This window comes from Eumetopias jubatus, unplaced genomic scaffold (assembly GCF_037043125.1).
Source record: "Eumetopias jubatus isolate StellerSeaLion01/CBP00866 unplaced genomic scaffold, mEumJub1_p1.0 scaffold_3, whole genome shotgun sequence".
NCBI classification, from domain to species: Eukaryota; Metazoa; Chordata; class Mammalia; order Carnivora; family Otariidae; genus Eumetopias; species Eumetopias jubatus.
Window position 1 is genome coordinate 183,154,338 of NW_028274809.1, and position 26,030 is coordinate 183,180,367.

General features: G+C 39.4%; 1 protein-coding gene across 6 annotated transcripts in view; it reads left to right on the top strand.

The window, feature by feature from the left end:
• CLYBL (citramalyl-CoA lyase) overlaps positions 1–26,030 on the top strand; it is a 253,009-nt gene that overhangs the window by 218,248 nt on the left and 8,731 nt on the right. For 4 of the 6 annotated variants that reach the window (XM_028112045.2, XM_088021886.1, XM_028112043.2 and 1 more), the window contains exons 5-8: positions 1,321–1,414; positions 2,756–2,923; positions 7,460–7,584; positions 25,207–25,326. In XM_028112045.2, the coding sequence (XP_027967846.2) occupies positions 1,321–1,414; positions 2,756–2,923; positions 7,460–7,584; positions 25,207–25,302 (483 nt within the window). In that variant the 3' untranslated portion in view covers positions 25,303–25,326. Of the gene's footprint in view, positions 1–1,320; positions 1,415–2,755; positions 2,924–3,433; positions 3,604–7,459; positions 7,585–25,206; positions 25,914–26,030 lie in introns of those variants that run through there. The other 2 variants (XM_088021888.1, XM_088021887.1) reach the window with 2 other exon arrangements.

A 26,030-nucleotide genomic window follows, 5' to 3' on the forward strand; every position in this document is an offset into this window, starting at 1 on the left:
CATCATGTCTAGTATGTAAGACTGCTACTTGTAGGTTAGGATACATCAATAATTTGTAGTATATTATTTCAATTTGCCACATTAGAACATAAAGTATTTCCTGATATGCATTCAGGAAGATTAGCTGAACCAAGTGTTTGCCAGCATTGTATGGTTACATGCAACAATTTGCCTTAACGATTTCATGGCTAGCTTGTTTTTTCCCCTTTATCACTGATCATTTAAACTGTTTTCCAAAATATGCCTCACATTTCACCTGACTCATGAACATCATTGTAGCACCCTGTCTCAGAAGGCAGGAGGGAAGAAATCCCTAAAAACAAAGAAAAGAGATAGTTGGAAACTGCCCAGAGAGATAATACGTGAGTAAGCGCTCCGAGAGGAAACTTTGAGACCTACTGGACCATGCAGGAGGGGCAGAGTGCATATGTTTGGGGAGCTGCTTCAAGCCTCATGATCAGCGCGTTTACCCCACTAACCACAAATTCTTCCAGCCTGCCCCACAATTCTGAGATACAATCAAAGCATATCCCTTAGATGTGACTAGATTCATACGATGATTGAATTCTAAACTCCACTGCACCATTTTATTCCATATTGTAAGTAGAAGCATTTACAACCCCTGAAATTAATCAATGTCCTCTCCCGATTCTCAGGTCTTCCCCATCCACATACATTAGCATGCTGAATCTCCACCTTGGTAGATTCAGTTACATCTAGGACAAATGTTATTAATCTTTATTTTCACATAGAAATATGGAAGTTGCTAATGAATACATCTTGGATGACTTGTTGCATTTTTATTTGCCCCTCTGGAGTTGTAGATTTTTGTATTGTATGTCTTTAATCCTGAGACCATTTACTAAGAAATCCTGATCCTAATGCAAATAATCCAATTAATTTGATTTAAAAATTCTTTCCTTCTCTCCTGTGGTTTTATGTTTATTGTTTGAGAGTCTCTTAAAACAAAAACAAATTTTGGAAAAAGAGAAGTAATTTACAGTACGATCAAAATGAGTTAATTCAAAGTTTCTCTAGAAATTAGATGAACTATGATTCGAACATTATAACTATATTAATATATATTTGTAACTATATTAATGTAATCCATTAAGCAAAGCAAATCTATACAACATATTTATCTTGGACAATATTAAAAGCCTTTCAAAAGGGGTAAATTTAGGCTGCATTTTTAGGACTGCCAGTTTGCTTTCAGCAAACTGTTAAGAGTTGGATCTTTCTGTTACTGAAATCCACCATGCTGCTCCTCTCTAAATTGTGCGTTTCTATGAGATCTGGTTCTGTTCTGCTCTTTTACAGGCCGTGTGTGAAGAAGCACTAAAGACCGGACCTCAAGTGGGTCTTTTTCTAGATGCAGTCATTTTTGGAGGAGAAGACTTTCGAGCCAGCATAGGTATCAAACAAATTTCTCTCTTTTTCAATCTCTGTGTGTGCATGTATCTATCTGTATGTGTGTGTGTGTGTGTGTGTGTGTGTGTGTGTATTTTATCTTTGCCCCTTCCTGAATGGACATTTACATGACAATATATATTTGCCAACCATGACAATGGTTTTTCAGCTGAATGGACAATACTTTCTGATAATTTAGGGCACCTCAGAGCTGTCCTGCTTCCAGAACACTATATTATTACTTCTCTTCATTTATAAAATAATAAAAAGCCTGTTGCAACCTCAGATGTGTTTGGGAATATATGATACCTACTTTGTTCGTAGTGACTATAATATGTGAACAACCTCTCCGTTGCTTATGTTTTCACATCAGTCTGAGGGCTATCTAGGCTTCTAACACAAATTTAAGGCAATTTCACATTTGTTTTAATGAACCATTTTCTACATTAAATGTTGTATCCAAATATTATTTTAAACAGATCTTAAATTCCCCCTAAAATACATTTTAGAACTCTTCTTATTAAATATTTATTGAGATAGTATGCTTGTTTCCACTGATTTTCCCCATCCCTTGGGCACTCTGCCTCCGGTCTTAACTCGTAACTCTGGGCACACCTAGAAAAGAGGCCAAGGCCACAGAACATTTGCAGAACCACAGTCCCAGAGGCCTGAAGCCTGGAGCTCTCCCTGAGCAGTGTCACGGTCCAAATACAAACAGCAATACCCCCCACACACCCGCCTCTACGGGGAAAGAAAAGGAACTTATTTTAATACCAGTCTTTCCAAGAGACTTTTGTGTTTCCGACAGTTCAGTGGACACTTTCTGCCTCTTTCAAAATGAGTGCCCTTCCGTTTCCCCAAGTTCTTCATCCAAACCCTGAAGCTGCACTGTTTGGCTCAGAACCTTAGTTATGGAAGGGCATTGCATCCACAGCACGCGAATGTCTGTGCTCAGTGAGAGAAGTTAACCATTTCCTTGCACAGCTGCTCGGCCACCTTTGGTGGTGCTTTGAACTGATACTTTCCAAGCAATGGCAAGAAGGAAAAAATATACCAGAAGTTAATTTGTGACCTAGCAAATCGTTTGTGGTTGTATCTCCTGAGATGCAGGAGGGGTCTTTTCTTAATCCACACACAAGCAATGACACTGCAAGATGCCTTCCAAGATAAAGAGACACATATGAGATTTACTCTGCCTCCACATATCCCTCTCTTCGTTTATATTAGAATCATCATTTTGCTGGGGAGCAATTCCCAGGTCTTTACAAACCAAGTTTTTACAATAGGTGGCTGGGTTTGGTTTCCAGAGTTCATGTCTCCCTTTTCTATCCACATCCCATTGCAGGTGCAACAAGTAGTAAAGAAACCCAAGATATTCTGTATGCCCGACAGAAGATTATCGTTACAGCGAAGGCCTTTGGTCTGCAGGCCATAGATCTGGTGTACATCGACTTTCGAGATAGAGAGGGGCTCCTCAAGCAGTCAAGGGAAGGAGCTGCAATGGGATTTACCGGTATGATTCTTGATGGTATCTTAGAAAGCAGTAGCTAAATTAGCAAACATTCCAGAAAAGTAGAACTATAACCAGAAATTAGTGTTTCTAATGTAGCCACATATCTGCTATACTTATTCCACTATTTGAAATGTGAAAAAGCCATCGAGGGCAAGAACCTACGGAACAAACTGTTGTGTTTTCCTTTGGCTGGGCAACTTAAACAATGAAGCCCTCATTTTATTTCCTCTTTACATTAGTTGCCATTTTTTTTTCCTGTCCTCCTAAGTATTTTGTTTTTGCTAACCCTAGAGGAGGGATGAGGCTATTATAGAAGTGTTTTTGAGTGAATTGCCATAAGAATTTGGGTTGATGGGGAGAAGAAAAATGTCCTCATACATTCAAAATATTCATTCATTTCTGAAAAGAACTTCGGTGATATCTTCTTTTTTTTTTTTTTTTTTTTTTACTCATAACTAGTTTTTTATTCTTCTCCCACTTCAAGCTCCTTATTTCTCTCCCACCTCCCAGTAAGTGTCTATGCACCTGGCGACACCTACGGGCTTTGGCTGGCACTAAGAGCTGCAGGTCCCCCCGCAATCCAGTCCTGGAGCGCAGGCAGATATCTGTTGATTGGTGTGTCTGATCACTCAGATCCCCAGGAGTCCAGGTAGCAACCAAAAATTGTGTTTTTGCAACAGAAATCCATTTTTTTCAAAACCACAATAGGATTCTACACACAAACACACGTCAGCAGTTGTGTGTACTCATACACTCATGTACACAACCATGGATAAGAAACACCATAAGCTCTTTTATTCTTATTTATTCTTCTGCTGCAAGTTCTAAGAATATCATGATCATAAATGAACTCAAATAATAAGGAAAAGGGACAAACATCCTTGCTATCCCTTTTGTAAACATTTTTGAAATGTGTCCAGTTAGGGATTACTGAAAGAAATATTTCATAAAGTGAACCTTAAATGTAAAACATATCTTAATGGACGGTGGTTTAACCCCAAATAAAATTAAACAAGTTAAGAAACAATTTTAGTGTTATATTAGACTTAAATAAAGTTCTAACATTTGTTTTTGTGTTTTTAACATGAAGAGTTAAAACAAAATGTGCTTCCCCAAATTTGTTTAATAAATAAATGTGATCTCTTATAGAGAAATATTTTCCAATCACCTGAACTATTAATAAATGAATCCTCCCTACATTTAGTAGTGACTAAGAACGAAAGAGTCCCTCTCTCCTGGCCCTGAGGTTGCCCTTGTTCCTGTGGCCTGTTACACCTGCCTCTTTCCAATGACCAGTTAGGACATAGCCCAAATGGAAAAGTTGGAGAGACACTCCATGAAATCTATCTAATAGACCTCGATGTTGTTGGTCTAAAATGTGTGGCATTGGCTGCCAAGCAGCCAGATGTTGCTGTGAAATGGGCATTAATTCAATAAAAAAAAAATTGAAAACACTGAATTGATGCGGGCCTGTGTCACCATCACTCAGTATAACCTGGGTGTCCTCAGCTACCTCTGGGGTAAATGTTTGCTCCAGAACTTATAAAGGAGTTTGAGAATTTCTCCAAGAAATAGGGCTGAATTAAATTGGTCCCTAATTCAATCGCAGAAGACAAGTTACTTCAAATCAGATTTAAATTTCTAGACTGTGCCCAACTCAGCATGAGGAGCTTATGGGCTTGGCACTATTGTTTCTCAACAACAGGGAGTATTAAATCACACACACAAAAAAATGGAAGCAGGGGGAGAATGGGGAGGCACAGAGGGTACAGTGCCCATTATATATTCAAGTGAACAAGTCAGTAAAGTAGGGAGCTACACTTCATAACCATTTTACAATTTTTAGAAAGAAGGTCTTTGTAGTCCCAATTATATTGCTACATACCAGTAAAAGGTAATTAGTCTGATAATAAGATACGAGATTATTTGTAGTATTTTGAAACAATAAGGGCTTTGATTATTTTAGACCCAGTTGTCATCTGTTTGTCCTAATTATTTGTCATTTAATTGCCATAACTTGGGCTTTGCACAAGCAGGGAGGAAAGCAAGGAAGGAAGAAGAAATACACACCCTTTCTGAAGCAGGTGGTTGAAAAGTTTTAAATACCTAATGAAGGTATCGTGTTACCCCTAACACTGAGGAGCAACACTCAGTCTATGCTATAAGGATTTTCTCTACTTTTAAAAATTATACATTTTTTTAATGAGTTGTAGTTTTTTAAAAGTTAGCCATACATCTCTTCTGCAGTCATTATTTCATGGGGCCACAGTCCATGTGGATTGATTTTAAATCAATGCATTGGCCATATCAGTGGCTATTAACATTAGGAATTATTCTTATAAAAAGAAACCAAAATTAAATCTTGGAATAAAGCTTCAACAGCTGACTTGGTCATCACAGTTACTGCAGTCCTGCATGCTGAGAAGAAAGATGATAAATATGAAGCACCGTAGGTTTTCTTCTTTTTTGCAGTCTTTTGTAGAAGACAAAAATGACACCATCATACAGTCACCTAAAAGACTTGACAGGTATTGATTTAAAGCACGATATATCAAGTGGTACTGTAAAAAGGATTTCATGGTCATAAATTTTAATGTCTTCCAATTTTGCACCCTCAGTAACTTGCCAATAACAGCTCTTCTGTATAAAATATTTGCTTCACTCCCACATGGCATTGAAGTCTCATGTTCCATTGTTGGGGTATACAAGAATCAGCCACAGATAACTTCATGTGTGGATGTTCATAAATTTCTAAAACTTAACACATATCCTAAAATTAGCCTCACTACCAAAATACTGGTACTTGCAGGCCATCAGTGGTTTCCCAGTATTTCTAGATAGTTTATGTTTTGCTCCTCAAGTCATAGTGTCTGTACCAAGAAGTTGCCGTGAAATCTGGCTTTTTACACATCTGTGTAAATTATGTACATAAATTATAAAATTCAGGTCTAACAATTAGTACAAAATGACTACCAGAACTGACACCCTTTATTAATAATATTGTAACAACTATTAGATGACTTAAATATAATTGCAATACCTACTGCTGAAAAAAGCTCTCATTTGTCATCACGGGTATTATTTATTCGCTGAAATTATTCCTCAATTTTAGTGTATGTGCTGCCGAAGTGAGCACGATTCCTCAAATAATTTAAAGCATCTTTAGTTGTACAGGGTTTTAATGTTTTATTAGTATGCTGACAGATTAGAATGAAATAATAGCAAGGTAAAGGTGTTCTAATTATGCTACTAGAAGAAAAGATATTGCTATATTTATTCACTTGAACTCTTTTCCATGGAATACTAAAAAAAATTTTTTACAAATATTGGGGTTTTTTTTTTCTATTCAATAATGACAGTAACAGGAATTATCTTTTTTAAAACATCAAGGGTATAAATTGTATTGGCTAAATGTTAAAACAACTATTTCAAAAGATGGATGAATATATTTAGGAGAGCAAATTATCATTAAGTGCACATTCATTTTTAAAGAACCAAATATGTCCATAATTTTATCATGTAATAAAATACAATCTCATTATTATAACATTAAATTATGTTGCATTTTATTAATGACCTGATTCAATTTTGCACTTCCCCGATTGTTAAATTGTTCCTTTTAATGACTGCATGATTTCGTAGAAGCCTGTGAGTGTTATGTTTGTGTAATGTTTTTCCTTAGGATCCTTAAACTCTGAAAAGAAGCAGAAAGCTTTTTTAAAGCTATTACTAAAGAGATTAACTTTCTTCTGGGTATCTAAATGTCTACATAAGAGGGAAATATTCAGTCTTCATTCTACAAGAAAAAAGGGAAAGCCTGGTTATGTTTATAGATAGAGAAACTTTCAGTAACTTTTTTATTTAAACATTTTGAAATGGAGTAACCTAGAGACCACTGTGTTCAAATCTGCCTTCTATTCCACTGTACTGAATAAAATTTTTTCATCGAAATCCAGTTTTCTGATAGTGGTTAGAAATGACACGCTATATTTGTCTAAAAGAAAGAAAATTAAATGTATTATATTATTGTAAGCCACTATTTGATATTAATATGGTTATAACGTCTGCATCTGTAAGCTTTATGAAAAACAACAGACCACTTCTAAAAGAAATCATGGCAGGTGGGATAATGGTACAAAATAAGCAAAAGACAACTTAAAAAATTTGAAAGAGTTAACATATAATTTTTTTGTACTTTAACTCAAAATAATCACTCTAATTTGCAGATATTATCCTTTAAAGTTCCAGCCAAAGGAACCTAGTCAACCCACCTGTAACTAAAAATGAGAGATTATCTGCACTAAGGTGGCATTTCTATAGGATCAGAAACACAATTACTCCCATTCTTCTGTGTTTCTTACGTGGTATTCTGGAAAAGCCTGCCAGATTGCAGTTACTTTCTTTTTAAAAAGTTCTAAAATAATTAGTTATTTTACATACAGACTGTGAAGCATTAGGAGCCTTTCGTGGTTGAGACATTTTGTTTGAACATCTGTTTGTTGTTTCGTGTTTCCGGTGTTATTAATCTTCTTGTAGGTAAGCAGGTGATACACCCTAACCAAATTGCCGTGGTGCAGGAAGAGTTTTCTCCTTCCCCTGAAAAAATTAAGTGGGCTGAAGAACTAATCGCTGCCTTTAAAGAACATCAACAATTAGGAAAGGTAAATGTTTTGTTAATGCCTTGGGTGAAACTGGTGTTTAAAATACTGTGGGGTAAAAATATAAATTAGATATCATTTGAGTCATTTCAAAAACTCATTGCGTTGTAAGGGGGGAGGTGGGAGGGGACAGCATTCATCAGGGAGAAATTCGCTTAAGGTAAATTTGCCTTTCCATGTTTCTGAATATTTCACTACCTGGCCCTCAAGTCTCTCTAGAGGTTATTCTTTTCATAAACTATATTGGCAAGCCTTTGAGAAAATAGAAATCTGTTTAGTTTTTCTCTATAGACTCCGATGCAGCATTCATATGAAAATAATTTTAGATCAAAGTGAGAGCAAGTTGTGATGAAATAAACACAGTTTGATCAAATGGTTCTTGTGGAGAGAGGAAATAAATTTTCAAGTTATTTTAATTTTGGGGCAAAAATGTACAAAAAGCTCCTCCGGTTTAGTCATTTAAGAGTGGGAGGTTTTGTATGTGTTTGTACCAATTTCTGGACCTGAGATCTAGATAGAATGGAGAGCAAATTAACAGTGGAGTACGGTTGTTCCTAATTTAGTGCATCATTGAGCCTCGCGTTTCCTGCTCTGTGGGTTTCTGCTATGTAAATATTGCAGTGGTGATGCGCAATCTGTCTCCACTTTGTGCCAGTAACACTTAAATTAGGTGTCGCCTGAAGGAAGATTTTATGCTAGTTGCAGCATTGTCAGTTAATTATCTTAAAGGTTATTTGCAGTAATACCGTTTGCCTCTTTGTAAGAGAATGGGGGGAAAGTTGCATTTATAAATCCATCCTAGAGGTACTATCTAAACTCAGCCTTGTTACCTACATAAGGAGTGAAGTTTTAGTACCTGCGATGCAAAAGTACTTGGGGAAGAAAGAATGCTGAAACATTACCAAGGTTCTAAAAACAGCCCCTTACGGCGGGGGTGGGGGTGGGGGGGTGGGGTGGGGGAGACAAAACTGGCGTCAGTGGTGAACTGGTGACATCAATGTGAGAAGTATCACTTGCACTTTTCACCGGCAGTAAAAACACCTGAAAATCCCAGGACTTGGGAATGTGGGTAGCAGTATTAAGTGGGTCACTCCCTCCCTGTCATTACGGACACCTGCCTTCAGCTCCGACCTTGTATTCTTGCTCACCCTCACACACTCACAGGCTCATCTTTACACAAACTGGCACTTCAAAAGGCAAAATATGTGACGTTGGAAACCTCCCATTTGGACTTACACCAATTTCAGGATAAATAGCATTCTTTCATTTCAAATCAGGAGTGGCTATCAGAAAAACACTGCAGTTTATAGAAATATGTTTTGAAAATCACAGTTTTAATGTCCATTTCTATATCTTGACTCCAAAACCCAGCGCCTCCATGAATGCACATAAATATTTACAGAGACAGAGGGCCATGTACTTTTTCATTCATACGTGCAAAGAACTCCATCCAGGCCCCTGTCGCCCCTGTGCCCCTACACACACTAAATGTTCTCTACCTCTCTGTGTGTGCCCTACGTCCACTGATAAATACTTCCTACTGAAATAATAAACTGAGGCAGAATATGGGCCATCAAAATGGCAGCCCAAGCAGAGTTCCAGTCTGGGCCAACACTGCCTCTGTTAACCGCCTACACTGGGTTTCACACTGAATAACATCAAAGGATGCCACTTAGCACTGTAAGCGGCCAGGTGCATGGAAGCCAGCTCCATACTAAATTTCGGGGAGCCAGCAAACAAAACTCAAACTAGAAACACACTCTTTTGCTGGCATTTTCAGTTCTTGAACAAAGGAAAAAATACTTTTCCATTGTATCTTAAAAGTGTTCCCGAACAAAACTGTCCCAAAGTGTCCTTGCCTTTTGATGATGGCAACTTAAATGTTAAATTCTGAACTGGCTTTTTTTTTTTTTTTTTTTAATAAGAAATGCTGTTTTGGTGGGGCGTAAGCTTTCACAACAGTGTGGTAGGACAGCTTTTCTTAACACAGAACCACAGAAATTAGAGCAGAAGGGAGACTCACCATTAGGTCATTTCCTCCCTGCCCCATTGGCGTAGGTTTGTTTCCTACAGCAAATTCTCCTGGTGCTTTGTCCAGCAAGGTTTAAATGATTCAAGTAATGGGGCTTCCAGTGGGGACATATGGTTATTTTATCCAGTTCGCATGTTTCTTTCACTCTCCCTATAAATTGGCTGGTCACAAAAATTGGGTCTGCAGGTAGGTGACTCTGGGTCTTGAAGGGTCTTGGGGTTTAAATAATGTGTGTTCTGTTTGTAAAGATTTAGTATAAATAGGTTGCTCAATTGTATAAAGTATTGCTTCCAACAAACATCTAATCTGTTTTATTTCGAATGTGAATCGCTGATGAAAACATACACCCTCGGATACTTTGTCCAAAGCACAGGTGACTCTGTCAAGGATGGTAAACTGATAGTCTGTGTCCTAGTGAGACAGTTACAGATTTCCAAAAGACCTTTTTTCCCCTCTGATGAAAATTTCATTCAAGTAATGTTTTTAAGTAGAAATGACCCAAGAAGGCAAAATTATATATTTTGCTTTTCCCTACTTCTGCTCCCATCCTAAATTATATTCTGCCCTAAGACCAGAGGTATAGCTGAAGTTCGCAGGTAATGCTGGGTGCTTTGTGTTTTCTATAGTGATAATAATTAGTACTGTTGTATAGTAATAATAATAACAATATTGTAATAAAAATAATTATCAAAAATAAAAGTTGTACCCTTTTTTCTGTTCCTTCCAAATAATTAAATTTGTGGGAATACTTAGATTACAAAGTAGATAAATTATTGGAGAACTGTCTTTGGTGTCACAGAATTTTTTGTTGTTTCATTTTAATTAGAGATTCTTAGGAAATAAAGTCTGATGCCCCTTAGTCTAATGTCAGGTGAGAAATACTTTACGTTAAGAAATAATAATCTGCTCATATAATCTGTCACTGTTTGGCGGATAGTGATGCTTGTGACTGCTTTGTTTCAGGAAACTATAGATATTTACAGGCAAAAGCATTTTTCCTGGCACAATAGTCCCCTCTAGTAAGAATTAGGCTATAGATTGACACTAGGGACTCAAAGTCATCTTCTCTTATTAAAATCTGTTGGAAAAAGCTTAAACATTTCCCATACTCTATGCTCCTATTTTAATTCCCATAAGCTAAAATATGTCAAACTTAGCCGACATCCGTTGTGAGATATATACCCGCAATATTCATCAAACTTGAGTTTTTCTCCAGTCCTTCCAGAAAAATATATTTTGAGATACAACCTGTATGTCATTAGTAATTGTAGCTTCAAATTATTTGGTAGAAACTTTAGCCAGGATAAATCACTTCCCATGTGATTTATTTTAAACCTATAGAAGATTTTCTTCAAGGTTAATTTTATTTATCATCTTTTCCATAACAGTGGTAATGCCACTATTTGAAAATTCTCCATTCAGAACTGAATTTATTATTGCTTCTTAAAAATGGGATTTTTTACAGTTCTTTTTATCAACTTAAAATTGTGTAGAGTACGAAAATTGGGTAACTGAAATAAAAACATCTCAAGCAAATATTTAGTTAATATTACTATGTATATATCAATGGAAACTATAACTTACATATAAGTACATATAAATATTTATGCAATATATATACATTCATGTATTATGATACAGTATATTTTTTCAAGTCTCTATTACAAACTCAGTGCTCATTTTTGCTCTTTTTGTATTCATTTCTTCTTGGGCAAAAATGACAGCTAAAGGAAATGATTGATCGGTAATCCTAAGATATCTTAATATAAGAATTTAGCATTTCTTTCTGTGTGGAGACTCTAACGAAAAATGTGAAAGAATAGCAAAGTATATTCCTGTTTTCTGCAGTATCTGACTATAAATACAGCTTTGCTTCATTTTCAGTTTTAGTCATATCATTCTAATTTGGTTTTGGAATGATTTCGTTTAACTTTTTCAATATTTTTCATTTGTTAGAGCTTCACAAGCTAGCTAAAAACCAAGGAACGGGAAATGTTCATCTTTAAAATCTAGGTTCAATTAACAATTATAAAGGTCAAAAACAAGGTCACACCTTGACATAACAACTGTAAATATCCCTGAAACATTCTAATTTCACTCGTGAGAAAACCATAGAGCAAATTAATAAGTTGACATTAATAAGCAAATCCTCTACTGGAATATAAACTGGGAATTTATATCTTAATAAAGAAAGAGGAGCTTTTTTCCCTCATGTAAGTCTTTTCATCTAGGGAATTACAAAGAATAATAACCATCCCCCCAAGTATTGAAAGCAAATTATTTTCATAGGTATCTGATTGCTGCTCATACACCTTTCATTTGTGTTTCCAAATGCAGGGCTTTACAAAAGAAATACTGTTTGGGCCAGATGGCCTTCTAGAAGGCTCCCTGAGAGAACTCAGAAGTCTCTCTAGCCAAAAATATTGTTTCCGCTTATTCAAGTGCCAGCAATCCCACTGCCACTCTTTCACGCAGATCAAATAAACCATCTAAAGATTTGGTTGTTGTCTTTGTCTGCTGAAAGGGTTGATTCCACTAATAGACAACAATGTACCCTCCCACACCCAAGCATCCCACCACCCACAGCCTTTCCCCCCTTTATTTGTAAGTAGGAATACTAAAATCAGAACCGAGCGATTTCTAGTGAAAATGAAAACTGAAGGGACACAACTCTACTTTTGAGATGCTCAGTTATTACATTTCCCCCTTTATTTCCTTGTTCACAATATTTTTAGAACAATAGGCCATAATTTTGACTTTAAAAAGTCAAATTCGTTAAAAAGCTGAGAGTCTGCCAATGAGGACTTCAAGGTTGATCTGATTAGCAACAAATCTCAGATTTCTAAACATTTAAACTAAGGCAATACAATTCTAGTGCTGATACATCCTATTTCACATAGTTTTAGTGGCAAATGGTTCAGTATTAGAAGATAAGAAATTGTATACGTAGGTTAAATCTGATGTTTTCTAAAGTTGTTTGCTTCGTCCTTAATTTATAACACGCTCTTAGGGATATTTTAATCAAAGTATTTCTATTCTGATTTATATTCTCAGGATATTAGTTTGCTCAATTCCAATTAAAAATATAATTCTTTTAGTTGGATAAAATCTCAGAAATCTTCCAGTTAAATCCTTTCAGTTTACAGCTTAAGACACTGAGACTCAAGAAGGGTTTAGAAGTTACCTGCGGTCACTCACAGCCAAGGTGGTGATATGCTTACCAGCATTCAGGGCTAACTTTGTAAATAAAGGTATGAACAGTTAGCATAAATGTGGTTTCACTTGGGTCACAGTAAACCCCACACTAATGACCAACACCAGATAGAGCCTTAAAACTGTTCAGTCACAAACAAAATGTGAATTTGGTTAGTTCAGATTAGTATCTTTCCCTTAGTCATACACTTTTTTTCCTTGCATGAGCAGAAACTGATGAGGGAAAGAGCAGAGTATCTGTGTACCTTCCCAACCCTCCCAGCTATTACTCCGCACGTCGCACCCTCCTTCTCAATTCTGTCCTGCCCCAGAAAGACTCCTTGGCTCTGATTACTGCACACCCTGCTCTGTTTTATGAGTCATCATCCGTTCTATCTCCCCGCGTAGATTGGAAACTCTCCGAACTAGACTGGGAGCCTTTGGCAAAAACGCCGTATCTAGCCCCGAGCTCCGTTTCATCTCCCTTGAAGGACAGGTTTCCTAATGTCCTGTGTCTCACTTAACACCTGTGGTTGCACAAACACACCATGGCTTTCAGGGTCTTTCACAGCAAGATCGAAACACGGGCCATGAAAGGATGGTTTTACTCTTTGGACATCTTCTCTCTTTTTTCCTCATAAGAGTATTTCTCCCTTTTTGTGTGTGTGGGTCTGGATGTGTGTTTCTCTGTATGGCTTTTACTGTTCCTTCCTCGTTTTCCTTTCCATGAGTCCTTACTTGTTTCCTCTGTATCTTCCTTTCCTCTCATGTCATCTCTACACCCCACCCCAGCCGTTGCCTTCTCTCCTTTAGCCGATTATAGGAAGTTCAGAGCATTCTTTGAATTTTTTGTTGTACTTATCAAAGAATTTTGTAATTCTTTTTATATTAAAAGGAGGCAAATGGGATTCTTATTTTATTAAAAAATATAAATCAAGAGTTTCTATAATTCTTTTCTTTTTCCATTTTAGGTTAGTGGGCCTGAATGAAAAGAAAGTAGGGAAATTTCTCACCACTCCCCTAGAGAGTAAGGAATTCGGTCTACTGAATCACATACGTCCCCACAGCATCTTGGACAGAAATAGGTATACAATATGCATTTAGTAAATACCATTTGGCTAACTGGTTTCTAAATTTCTGACAGTGTCAGAAAGAAATTACTCGCTCTACGTTTAACAGTTAAAACACTTTTGTTTCCTTCTAGAATAATTGAAAAAATATTTTCACCAATTATTTTATCATTGTTCGTCAGTTACATTTTAATAAATGTTTACAATTTAAAGTGACTTTGAGCTAATGTTAGTTCATTTAGATGTGTTTTCCAAAGAAAGAATAAGCCTATGGTGTATAAAATAGAAGACGTTTAACATTATTGCTCTTAGCTGCAAGCTGCTTTAAAATGACTTACATTCTCTGCTTTTCTCATAGGCAATACCGGCTTAAATTAGACATGAAATATTCTAAATTAAATAAAAATGTTTACACATTTAACTCGATGTTAAAAATATTTTCTTTTTTTTTTAATTAATTTATTTGACAGAGAGAGACACAGTGAGAAGAGAGAACACAAGCAGGGGGAGTGGGAGAGGGAGAAGCAGGCTTCCCGAGGAGCAGGGAGCCCGATGCGGGGCTCGATCCCAGGACCCTGGGATCATGATGTGAGCCAAAGGCAGACACTTAACAACTGAGCCACCCAGGCACCCCAAAAATATTTTCAAATAAGATTTCTGGTTTAAAAAAATCTGAGTGGAAGGTGATAGCTGCAGAACTCTAAACAATCAACCAATTATACACTTAACAATGGGCAAATTTTATGGTATGCAAATTATACCTCAGTAAAGCTATAAAAAAAAAAAACCCAGAAAATTAAGTACAACATCTAATGTGCTAGCAAATGTGGAAACTCCTTTAAATTGCAATATGCTTATAAATCCAATTGTTTCACCTCAGCAGGTAGCTTTCCACATGGCATACGTTTTCCAAATCCCCTTACCAAAAGATATTTAAAATAAAGACTTGTCTGTCCCTACCTGATCGTTCTGCCTGAATATTTTTAAAGATAAATCTTGCAGCCTACATTTCATGGGCTCTGAGAAGAACTTTCAAAACAAAGGCACCTTTGGTTTCCCCTGTCCGTTTGTAAAGTAAGGATGGCTCTGATCCACTGAGACCCTCCATCTGGGCAAGTAGACAACTCAGGACTGGTCACATGTTAACATAATTGACCCAAACATTCACCTCTGCTCTCCTCCCTACTGTCCAGCCACCTCCGTCTTCCCTGCCAAATTCATCCTTCAAGCCTTCCACTGTTCCTTCTTTTCTCTTTCCACTTCCTAAAACTGTTCATAAAGTCCCCAAATAATCTTACCAGTAGATAACACAAGTGTTTCTATTTTCTGTGCAGAACTAAAGCTAAATGATTTCATGCTTCCTTTTTAAAAAGCAAAATGTTAATGAATGTCATTTTACATTCACTCTTATTTCCATATCCCAAGGAATTTCCTCCTTTTTATAAATGCATCAGGCCATGTGTCTTCGCTAGTACTCTTCATTCTCCTGCTCTCTCTTGCTGGAAACACTGTCTTTCTGTTTTACCACCTCCTCCAGTGTAAGCAATGTTCCCAATTTCAGATCACCTGCCTTTGACTGGTATCTCCTCAGCTGATATTTTAAGTTTTTAAATTCTTTTAAATGTATTTGTCTTCAAATACTGATGCTGTGTCAAATTATATATAGCATCTGATTCTAGTTTCTTAAGGGGACAGTTCAATCTATGATTTATAGTTTAGAGGGGGCAGGAAGCTTTAGGCATGAGTTGGCCTCTACTCATTGCATCTTCAAGAATGTTGATGTCCCGGGGCGCCTGGGTAGCTCAGTCGTTAAGCATCCGCCTCCGGCTCAGGTCATGATCCCAGGAGCCTGGGATCGAGTCCCACATCGGGCTCCCTGCTCGGCAGGAAGCCTGCTTGTCCCTCTCCCACTCCCCCTGCTTGTGTTCCCTCTCTCAATCTCTCTCTCTCTGGCAAATAAATAAGTAAAATCTTAAAAAAAAAAAAAAAAAAAGAATGTTGATGTCCCTCAGAACCCTTCAAGCTACTCTGAAATCATAAAATCCTGTTACAATTCAAATACTGTGCTTCTCACTGCACCTTTCTGTGATAAATGGAATTAAATTCTGTCTGGCTGACACCAGCACTGGTGGTAACAACAGTGATGGTGCTGGTGGTGACAGCAGTCCGTGTCAGGGGACACAGTCACGGCGGTGGCGACAGCAAGGGTAGTGGGGATACCAGTTGCAGGTCCCATGGACTGACAGCCTGTTCAGTGACAGGCCGTTGCATACACTAATTTAATGCTCACAGCAATTCTGAAAGGGAGGGATTTTCATCCCCATTTTACAGGTGAAGAAACCGAGGTTCAGGAAAGTATAGCGTTGTTTGCTATGGATCACACACAGCTAAGAAAAAGCAGAGCTTGGATTCAAGGTATAGCCGACCTCAAAGGCCATATTCCTAACCTCTGCATCAAGGTGCCTTAAATGGGAGAACCCAGAGAAGCAAGAGCCTTTCTCTGTATGTATCTGTGTGCACTTTTTGTTTCAGCTGCAAGCTACAGAATACCACTCAGAATGCGCACCCTAGAGAGTTGTCCGTTTCTGTTGGGTGGAAAGTCACAGAGGGGCTGCCCGGACAGGTGATCTTTGCTGTCCTCTTGGGCCACACTGACTTCGCCAGGAGAACTGCCCGCACCAGGGCCCTGCCTTTCATACCCCGTTGATGGTTCTGTGCTCTGAGTTCTTATAGTCAGAGAACTACAGGGGAAAAGATGGGAAGGATAAGAAGGGAGCTTCTTCAGGTTTTTTCACCCTTCAGAAATTGGAAAATAAATCTGATAGGCTGTCCAGGATGCAGGATTCCCCACACCCCACACCCCTTCTGAGGCCATGTCTGAGGGGCCTTCCCAAACAGTTCAACAGGCCTGAGTGGTCACTGCATTCCCCAGTTTGGTGCAAAAGTAACCCCCATTCGGATATTCCAAGTATTACATTCTCAGGAATCATTTAAAGGGCTTCCCCATCAAAGGCCATGTAACATCATCTGTCAGAATTTCAGTGCTAGTAGTAACAATACATCAGCCCAATGTGAATTGTTGACCGTGCGGAATGGCTTCAGTCGAACTTGTAGAAATTCATATAGAGCTACATTAGCACTTGAAATTCTCTGGCCATAGCAGTAATTGGCTATTGAATTTTAATTCAAAGTATTATTAAAATACCTATCAACTGATCACTACAACTTAAGTGTTAAAATAAGAAAAATGTGTTCCCTATTTCCCAAGTCTTCAGAAATACTCATTTACTCTCTTAATGGCAATTTTAAAAAATGTTGATCTATAAAGCAGAGGGTTCCTGATACTCAGAAGCATATACAAGGATCAAATGTCACCGCCCCCGGTCCTTACATATGCTTTGGGCATTTTGAGGACTTAAAATGTCATTCACATATTTATTATTGATTTTCTTCTCACTGAAAATATCCTTCAGTATTTCTGATATCATAATTATAGTAAAAGTTGTCAAGTGGAAACTCAGGATGGAAGCATGTTATATTTCAGTTGTTCCCGAATTCATTTATTAAAATTACATTTTCAGGGCACCTGGGTGGCTCAGTTGGTTGAGTGTCCAACTCTTGATTTCAGCTCAGGTGGTGACCTCAGGGTTATGAGATGGAGCCCTGCGTTGGGCTCCACGCTCAGCACAGTCTGCTTCTCCCTCTCCCTCTGCTCCTTCCCTGCCCCCTGTGCTCACTCACTCTCTCTCTCTCAAATAAATAAAATCTTAAACAATAAAGTGAAATAAAATTACATTTTCACATATTTGCTTATCTGCACCTTACCTACATATCATTTTTTTCAGCCTCATCCTAAGTAATAATACCTCTGAAGTAACAGTTTAGTATGGTAGTTATTTTTTGTAAATCACATCAAAATAAAATTTTTAAGTATACAATATCATGTAAAATAAATATATATTTTTTAAAAGTGTTATATTTAGGGGCGCCTGGGTGGCTCCGTCGTTAAGCGTCTGCCTTCGGCTCAGGTCATGGTCCCGGGGTCCTGGGATCGAGCCCCACGTCGGGCTCCCTGCTCCGCGGGAAGCCTGCCTCTCCCTCCCCCACTCCCCCTGCTTGTGTTCCCTCTCTCGCTGTCTTTCTCTGTCAAATAAGTCAATAAAATCTTTCAAAAATAAAAATAGTGTTATATTTAAATATTTTTCTGTAATCATCTCAGCACTGCTACCAGTCATACTTTGGAGTACACCAAACAGGGGAAAGAGTTTGGGATTTGGGGTGATGAACCTTAGATTCTAGTCCTATCCTTCCCGTAAGTTCCTTTAAAAAGGTTAACTAAATCTGAACTGCAGTTTTTGCATCCGTAAAACAGAAATTACCATGCCCTGCCTCCTGCAAGTAAGAAGATGTCTTTGAAATGTTTTGTAAAATCATAAAGTAGTATCAGCTGAATCTCTTTTTTTGGCAATGGGTCTTACTAATAAGATTGCACCTCTCCAATTTTCAGTTTGGAAATAAATATTCCAGGCCTTACCAAGGTCTATAGCTAACTAGAGCCTAGGCTATAGTTGCTGAGAGAATCCATATTTCCTCCTCAAGGGAGAATGAACATCCATCCCTCCCCCTGGTGCCCAGGTCAACCCATCTTTGATGGTCCCACTCAGAAGCAAAGCTGGACGGGGCCAGCTCTTAGCTTCTCCATTGTTGGATCCCCAGAGCACCCTTAGACAGAGGGAGAATGCCCAGAATAAAGGAAAGGAAACGGGTGGTTCAACCTCTTCCCCTCAAGGTCCAGGAAGGAGCAAGTAGTGGGTCCACCGGGGCATGCAACAAGAACAGAGGGACTCCGGTGGGTTCCAGTCCAGCTTCATCAAGCAGAAGCTAAGTCCTTCCTGCATAAGGAAAGTCAAGCAGCTAATGAGTAACACAACCAGCAATCATCCATCGTAATATAGGCTGGATCAGGCTCCCTTTCCTTAGATCCTAGAGAATCCCATTCAGCCATAGACCGATGCAGTATCTCATACTGTGATCCTTTCGTTTGCTTGATCTATTGAATCACTGGTGACCAGAGGCATGGAGGGCTCCTGCAGAACAGAGAAGGTCACCCTCACTGGTGTGTCTCTATGTGCTGTTCCCATATCCCCCACCACTCTCCTGTTCCTTTGGCATCCCTGACCTTCTAAACCTGACTTTAAATGTAACTGTTCCTCAAAGCCCTTCCCTAGCCAAACCACCTCCATTTTGATGGCCCTGTTTCTCTGTAGCTCCTCAGTCCTTAAGCACCACAAATATGACAGACTTGCTTGCACTTTAACTGTTACATCACTTGCAGGAGTTAACCTGACCCCAACCCAGCATCACATTTGTTAGGGACAGTCACCGTGTCCTACTGGAGGCTCAGCAAGTGTTAGCCAACTGACCAGTGAGTATTACCAGACCAGGGAAAGATCAAGTGGCACAGCAGGATGCTTGCAGAATGGGGAGGAGCTAGGTAAGACAGCATCTTCCCAAACCACTCTCCCCTCAGGCACCCAACTCGAGCCCCACAACAGAGCCAGGCTCCACTCCAAACCGTGTTTTGAGTACTGGGTTCTGGGCAAAGATCTATGAGACCCTTCCTCAAGAGTCTCACAGCTTAGGGAGAAAGAGAGCAGTGTAAACAAATCATTACAATGGAGGGTGACAAGGGCTGTAATGGGAGGCTGTTCAGGGAAAGGAAGAAGAGGGGCGCCTGGCTGGCTCAGCAGAGCATGTGACTCTTTTTTTTTTTTTTTAAGCTCTATGCCCAATATGGGGTTTGAGCTCACGACCCCGAGATTAAGAGTTGCACACTCTACCAACTGAGCCAGCCAGGCGCCCGGAGCATGTGACTCTTGATCTCAGGGTCGTGAGTTCAAGCCCCATATTAGGCATGGAGTTTACTTTAAAAAAAAAAAAGGAAAAAAGGAAGGAGAATTCAGCCCTACCAGGGAATTCTAGAAACACTTCATAGACCTGACATCTGACATTTTGAAGGATGAGGATTTTACAGGACAGACAGGGAAAGGTCCTTGAAAGCAGAGAACAGAGCATCAGGGAGAGGTACAGAAGAGTGTGAGTGGGTGTGGATGTGGGTGAACTGGCAGGGGACAAAGCTGAGACTAGAGGTAGGGTCGGTCTTCTCATGGGGAGTCCTGGGATCCCTGCTTAGGAGATTGCACTTGATTTTGTAAGTCCAGAGGGAGCCAAAGCCAGGTTTAAGCAAATGGATGATCCTATCCAGTGTTTTAGAAAGATCACAACAAGATCCCAATTAGGAAGGTGCAACTCCCCAGTCAGCGTCCCAGCAATTTCTCAGTGAGACCTTCCCACTGAGCTGTGGGTACCTGGCACCCAAACTAACATCCTTAAAAGGAATGTCATAACCAAATCATGGGGTGACCAAGGGCTATCCTAGGGCCTGTCCAAGGACTCTCCAGGGTGATAGGGTGAGAAATGGAAAAGACAGAAGAACGAAAGTGTCCATCAGAATACCTCAGTGAAGGATCATCCCCCTCTCCCCCTTTTTGAGGAGTAGGGAGGAGCAGCTGATTTTGTGAGTAGGAAGAGCTCATCACAGGCCATGCTGGGCCTGCAAGATTTGAGCAAATAAAGGGCACAGCCAAGAAGATCCTGAAGAGAAATTTCATAACGGCCAATGCTGACAAAAGTTTTAGGAATTCACTGGGAACTGCTGTGAGGCAAATGTTTCACTGGGCAGGACTATGACAGCTGTACTCAAGCATTATCATTTGGGCCGACAGCGCACCGCCGTCACTGGAATGCCCGAGAGAACCCCCCTGAGTGCTCAGAGACGTGATTTGAAAATGAAAGTGAGTAGGGAAAGAATTAGATCCATTCGTGTTTCTAGTAAATTACCCTTTTAGTACTCTAGAGAAAAAGTTCTCAAGTATTAAGTGCCAGAGATGCAATATACATGTGATATATATGATACATAACATTCCTCGAAATGTTTCCTGTGGATGATTACTGTTATCATCACGGCCACCCCCATCATCACTCCTTTTGCTATTAAACTGTAAGTTAGACTCACCCCTATGAAGAACTTCCGGGTCTGGCAGAATTCATTTTTATCTCGATGCTTGTCTTAGCAACGGGCAATGAGCGAGTTGTTAGAAAAACCCTAGCCTGAGAGTACTTGTTTCCTTTGCTGTACAGATAACACATATGCTAAGGTGGTGTTGCCCTTCACTTCCAGGAGTCTGAAACCCCAACCATGTGTATAGTAAAATGTGCCAAAGTGATTGACCAGGGATTTACTACAGGTAACTCGATAGGCAACTGTTGAATAAGAGCCCATTGCATACAGAACTCCATGGCAAGTCTAGCCGGGAATGCATGATATGTGCTAGGGACACAGTATCACCTCCACGTGAAGTGTGTGAATTGGCAAGAGTGAACCTGAGTGCACAAGAAGGGCACTCATTTCAGACCCTCAGATCTCTCTGTGCCCATCATGCTGGCCGTTTTCCTGATTCTTGCTGCATTTTATGTTCCTGTCTCCTCCAGCACAGGCTCCTTGAGGGCAGGGATCAGGTCGGATCCATATCAAAGTCAGCCTAATTATTTCTAAGCAGGGGAGCTAAAACACAGCACTTCTGCAACTTGAATGTGCTTTAGAATCCTGAGATGATTCCTGGCCAAGCCTCCACCCCCAGCCTTCTGTGTCACACCATATAGGATGGGGCCCTATATGCATTTTAACAAGCCACATCCCCTACCATCCCCCTCAGATGGATTCTGATCCAGTTGGTCAGGAAACCCACTCAGAAAACACTTTTCAATCTAGGAGCGCCTGGGTGGCTCGGTCAAGCATCTGCCTTTGGATCAGGTCATGATCCCAGGTTCTTGGGATGGAGCCCCCCCATCGGGCTCCCTGCTCAGCAGGGAGTCTGCTTCTCCCTCTCCCTCTCCCCCAGCTCATGCTCTCTCCCTCTCTCTCTCTCTCTCAAATAAATAAATAAAATCTTTAAAAGAAGAAGAAAAAAACACTTTTCAATCTATAAGCCTAGGGTATAAGCCTGGAGCACACCCTTCGGGTCAGCTAGACCTAGCTTTTGTCCCAGTTCTACACCTTAGTAGCTCCAGGGAAGGCATGTGTCTGTTTCTTAGTTCCTTGTGCCCCAGTTCCCTCAGTTATAAAATGGGGGTAGATACAAAACTTAACAGAAACAAAATAGAATGGTGGCTGCCAGGGGCTTCCTGAGAGGGGAATGGGGAGCAAGTTGTTTAATAGTCCAGAGTTTCAGTTCTGCAGGATGAAAAATTTCTGGGTATCTGTTGCATAACAATGCAAATATACTTAGCATTAGTAAAGTGTACATTTCAAAGTGGTTAAGGTGATAAATTTTATGTTACGTGTTTTTGCCACAATTAAAAGAAAAAGAATTTTTTAAAAGAAATTTTTAATAGGGTTGCATAATAGTATCTCCCTCGCAGTGTTCTTATGAGCGTTACATGAAATAAAGCTTGTCAAGTCTCTGGCTCAGTCACCGATCTAGCAACTGCTCAAAAAATTATAGCTATTATTATTGTGGTAGTCCTGGTTGTTAAGGTAGTTAACTATGAATAAGTTACTATTTAAAGGCATTTTAAACCAAATTATAGTCTGAATCTTCAAGCTGATGGAGGTTCTCTTTATTTTTTGAAATGGTGTGCCAATTTCTCAGGAAAGCACTGGGCTGTAAAATGGAAACTTATCTCTAATCATTCATTAAGGACTGTTTCAAACCCTCCCCACAAATCCAAGTAACATTTAACAGACTGCATTTTTACCAGATCCTGACCAACAGACCATTCACATTTCACATGTAGATCCTTATGTTAAAACCCCAGCCACATTATAGGTCTATATGTGAAAGCAGGAGGATATTCATATTAGGCGGTCTAATTCATAACACTAAGATCCTCAATTTGCAGAGATGAAGGAGACAACAAAAATGTTGAACTTTGTTTTTCAGCTTAGGCTTAATGAAGGAAGTCAAGTAAAATCTGCCACTGTAAAAGAAAGAAATGATCTCCATGAAATATTTTGCATCTTTGATGTGCACGTGGAACCCAAAGCAGATTTGGGAAACATGGCATAAACCCAAGGCCGTCATTTTGATTCTCTGTGCACCGTTTTGATTTCATGTGCATCTATTCTAATTTCGTCTCTCCAGCCTATTATTTAAACCTTAGCAGGACAGATGTGCTGTTTTACAGGGCCATAATCCACTTGGTACGCGGATAACCAGGAGGCCTTTGGTCTTCATCATTTACTCCAATAAGAAAACTAGACTATCGCCTCGTAAAACAGCGTGAGTCCCCCGCCCTGATTTCACATGCTATGCTAACCCACGGAACATCCTTGGAACTTCCAACTGAATTAATAAAATTCATCATGGTCACAGAGATGACCAAAATTCACTCTAGGCTGAATGAAATTAGGCAAAAGTCAATCTAGAAATATAATTGGTAAAAATCAGAGGGTTGGAAAATGACTTCAGGTACAGAATTTTAGGCCAGCACAGGTGCTCATATGAATCAGATTTATCATCCTAAGGCCGAGAAGGTTAGTTACCCACTGGTGAAAACTCTAATCCCAGTGGCTTTTAAATCTCTCTTGATCGAAAAATAAATTCTAGGGGCGCCTGGGTGGCTCAGGTGGTTGGGCATCTGCCTTCGGCTCAGGTCATGATCCTAGGGTCCTGGGATTGAGTCCCACATTGGGCTCCCTGCTCGGCGGGGAGCCTGCTTTGCCCTCTGCCTCTGCCTCTCTCTCTCTCTCTCTCTCTCTGACTCTCATGAATAAATAAATAAAACATTTAAAAAATAATTTAAAAAATAAATTCCAAAGTCATTACTAAGGATTCCCTGCCACTTTTTAAAATCTCCACCCTATGTGTAATTCTTATAATTGTGGAAGATAAGGGTTTTCAGAGAGACCAGAAGCCCCATCCCAGAACTTCTGAGTAACGACAACATTGTCGAGAGGTGGTACTTGTGAAATCAGAAATGGGCGGCAGTATATGCAGATGGACCATCAGCAAGAACTATGATTGCTCCCATCCACCAGCATCCTTGCCAACAGGTGGAAGGAAGGAAAAGAAGAGCTGTGATTGTAAACAGCAAGAAGAAGTGATTAAAAGAATGTAAATAACCAGACATGAACTTCAGATTCGGGGTATACTGCCTTCCGTCCAGTTAATTTTTCTTTTTCTGATGCAGTAAAGACACTACCTCGTTACCTTAATATGGGGGTTTCTAATAAAGGCTTGAGGTTCCAATACCCAAGTATTAACTCCAGCTCTAACTTCTCCTAGTCACATACCTTGGAAAATCACTTAACTACCCTGGGCCTCAGTTTCCTCATCTAGAACAGGACGTAGATCACATGCACGTTCAATAAGTATTTGCAGAAGCTTAAAAGAAAATGTATCCGTAAAACAGGGATAAACTTGGAGAGCTCAGAAATTCTTTCCAGACTCAACATTCAACAGACCTGTGACTTCTTAGTTACAGGCTCATGTCCCTTGTCATTCTAGTCCTCTTCTGCATGTCTACACCAACAGAGGAATCTCTTTTTTTATTATTATTATGTTATGTTAATCACCATACATTACATCGTTAGTTTTTGATGCAGTGTTCCATGATTCATTGTTTGCGTATAACACCCAGTGCTCCATGCAGAACGTGCCCTCTTTAATACCCATCACCAGGCTAACCCATCCCCCCACCCCCCTCCCCTCTAGAACCTTCAGTTTGTTTCTCAGAGTCCACAGTCTCTCATGGTTCGTCTCCCCCAGGGGAATCTCTTTTTATTAAGTACAGTTCTACCTTACATTTTCTCATCACATGGTAGTGTTACCCCTCAGTTATGTTACAAGAAGGAAGCATTTTGCCATTAAACTGATCATACAGTTATTTTTTCAAACAACAACTGGTGACCAGAGCATGTTACTATTTTTAAAGTTCTATGCAATATTTTAAAAACTATATAAGGAAGTATTTGCATTTCCTTCCATACTTGTTTTCTGCTTGATTTCAAGAGTTAAATGAACAGTTTCAAATACCTTCTGTGTGACGCTTTTCCCCTCCATTAAAATGCTGAAGGGTTTTTTCCCCCCCTCTTTAGGAGGAAAAAAGAAATCTTTCCCCTGTAATTTACTTTGGCTTTCTCAAAAGTTGGGTAGGAAAGTCAATATAATTCAGGTAGAATCTAAAATGTTCTTGTTGTACAAGTGTGCACAGAAAGGAAGCCTATAATTTCTGAACATTCTTTCAGGAAGTTTGTATTCTGTTTTCCAGGGAGCCTTTACTTTCCAAGGGAGTATGATCGACATGCCATTACTGAAGCAAGCCCAGAACATTGTTACGCTTGCCACATCCATCAAGGAAAAATGATCTGTTAAATGAAGCTCTCATCAGGTGGGCTGAACATATACAGTGGGTTTCTTAAAGACAAACCATAATACTCAAGGCAACTTGTTAGTATGCCAGATTGGAACCTTTCTCCCATTTACAGTTCATGTTAATCACAATTTTTGTGGGTGTATTATCTCACTGGCCAGTTATTCCTCTAAAAATGAACTTTCTCCTTTTTGATTCCAAGCTTAGGACTTTATTGCTCATTAATGTGTTAGAAATATGCACTTATGATTTCACAGGGCGATAAAATAGTGGAGAGAGATGGGCTGGGGGGATGTTAGGTCTTTAATGAAACAGATCTTTCTCGAATATGTCCGCTCCGTTCACGTTTCTCATGTTAGGTGTTTCCCACATTGTTCATTAGCCGACACTGTAAATAATTTTAAGGCCAGTCTTGTGCCTCAGTCGTTAAGCGTCTGCCCTGGGCTCCGGTCATGATCCCAGGGCCCTGGGATCGAGCCCCCCATCAGGCTCTCTGCTCAGCGGAGAGCCTGCTTCTCCCTCTCCCTCTGCCCCTGCTTGTGTTCCTTCTCTCGCTGTGTCTCTCTCTGTCAAAAAAATAAATAAAATCTTTAAAAAAAATAGTAGTTAAATGAAGGGGTTATGTTTATTTCACTAGAAATCTGATAAAACGAGAGATGGCATAGAAAACTTAAGTATCAGATAGCTTCTAAAAATAAATCTTCAAAGCTGATCACTCTTAA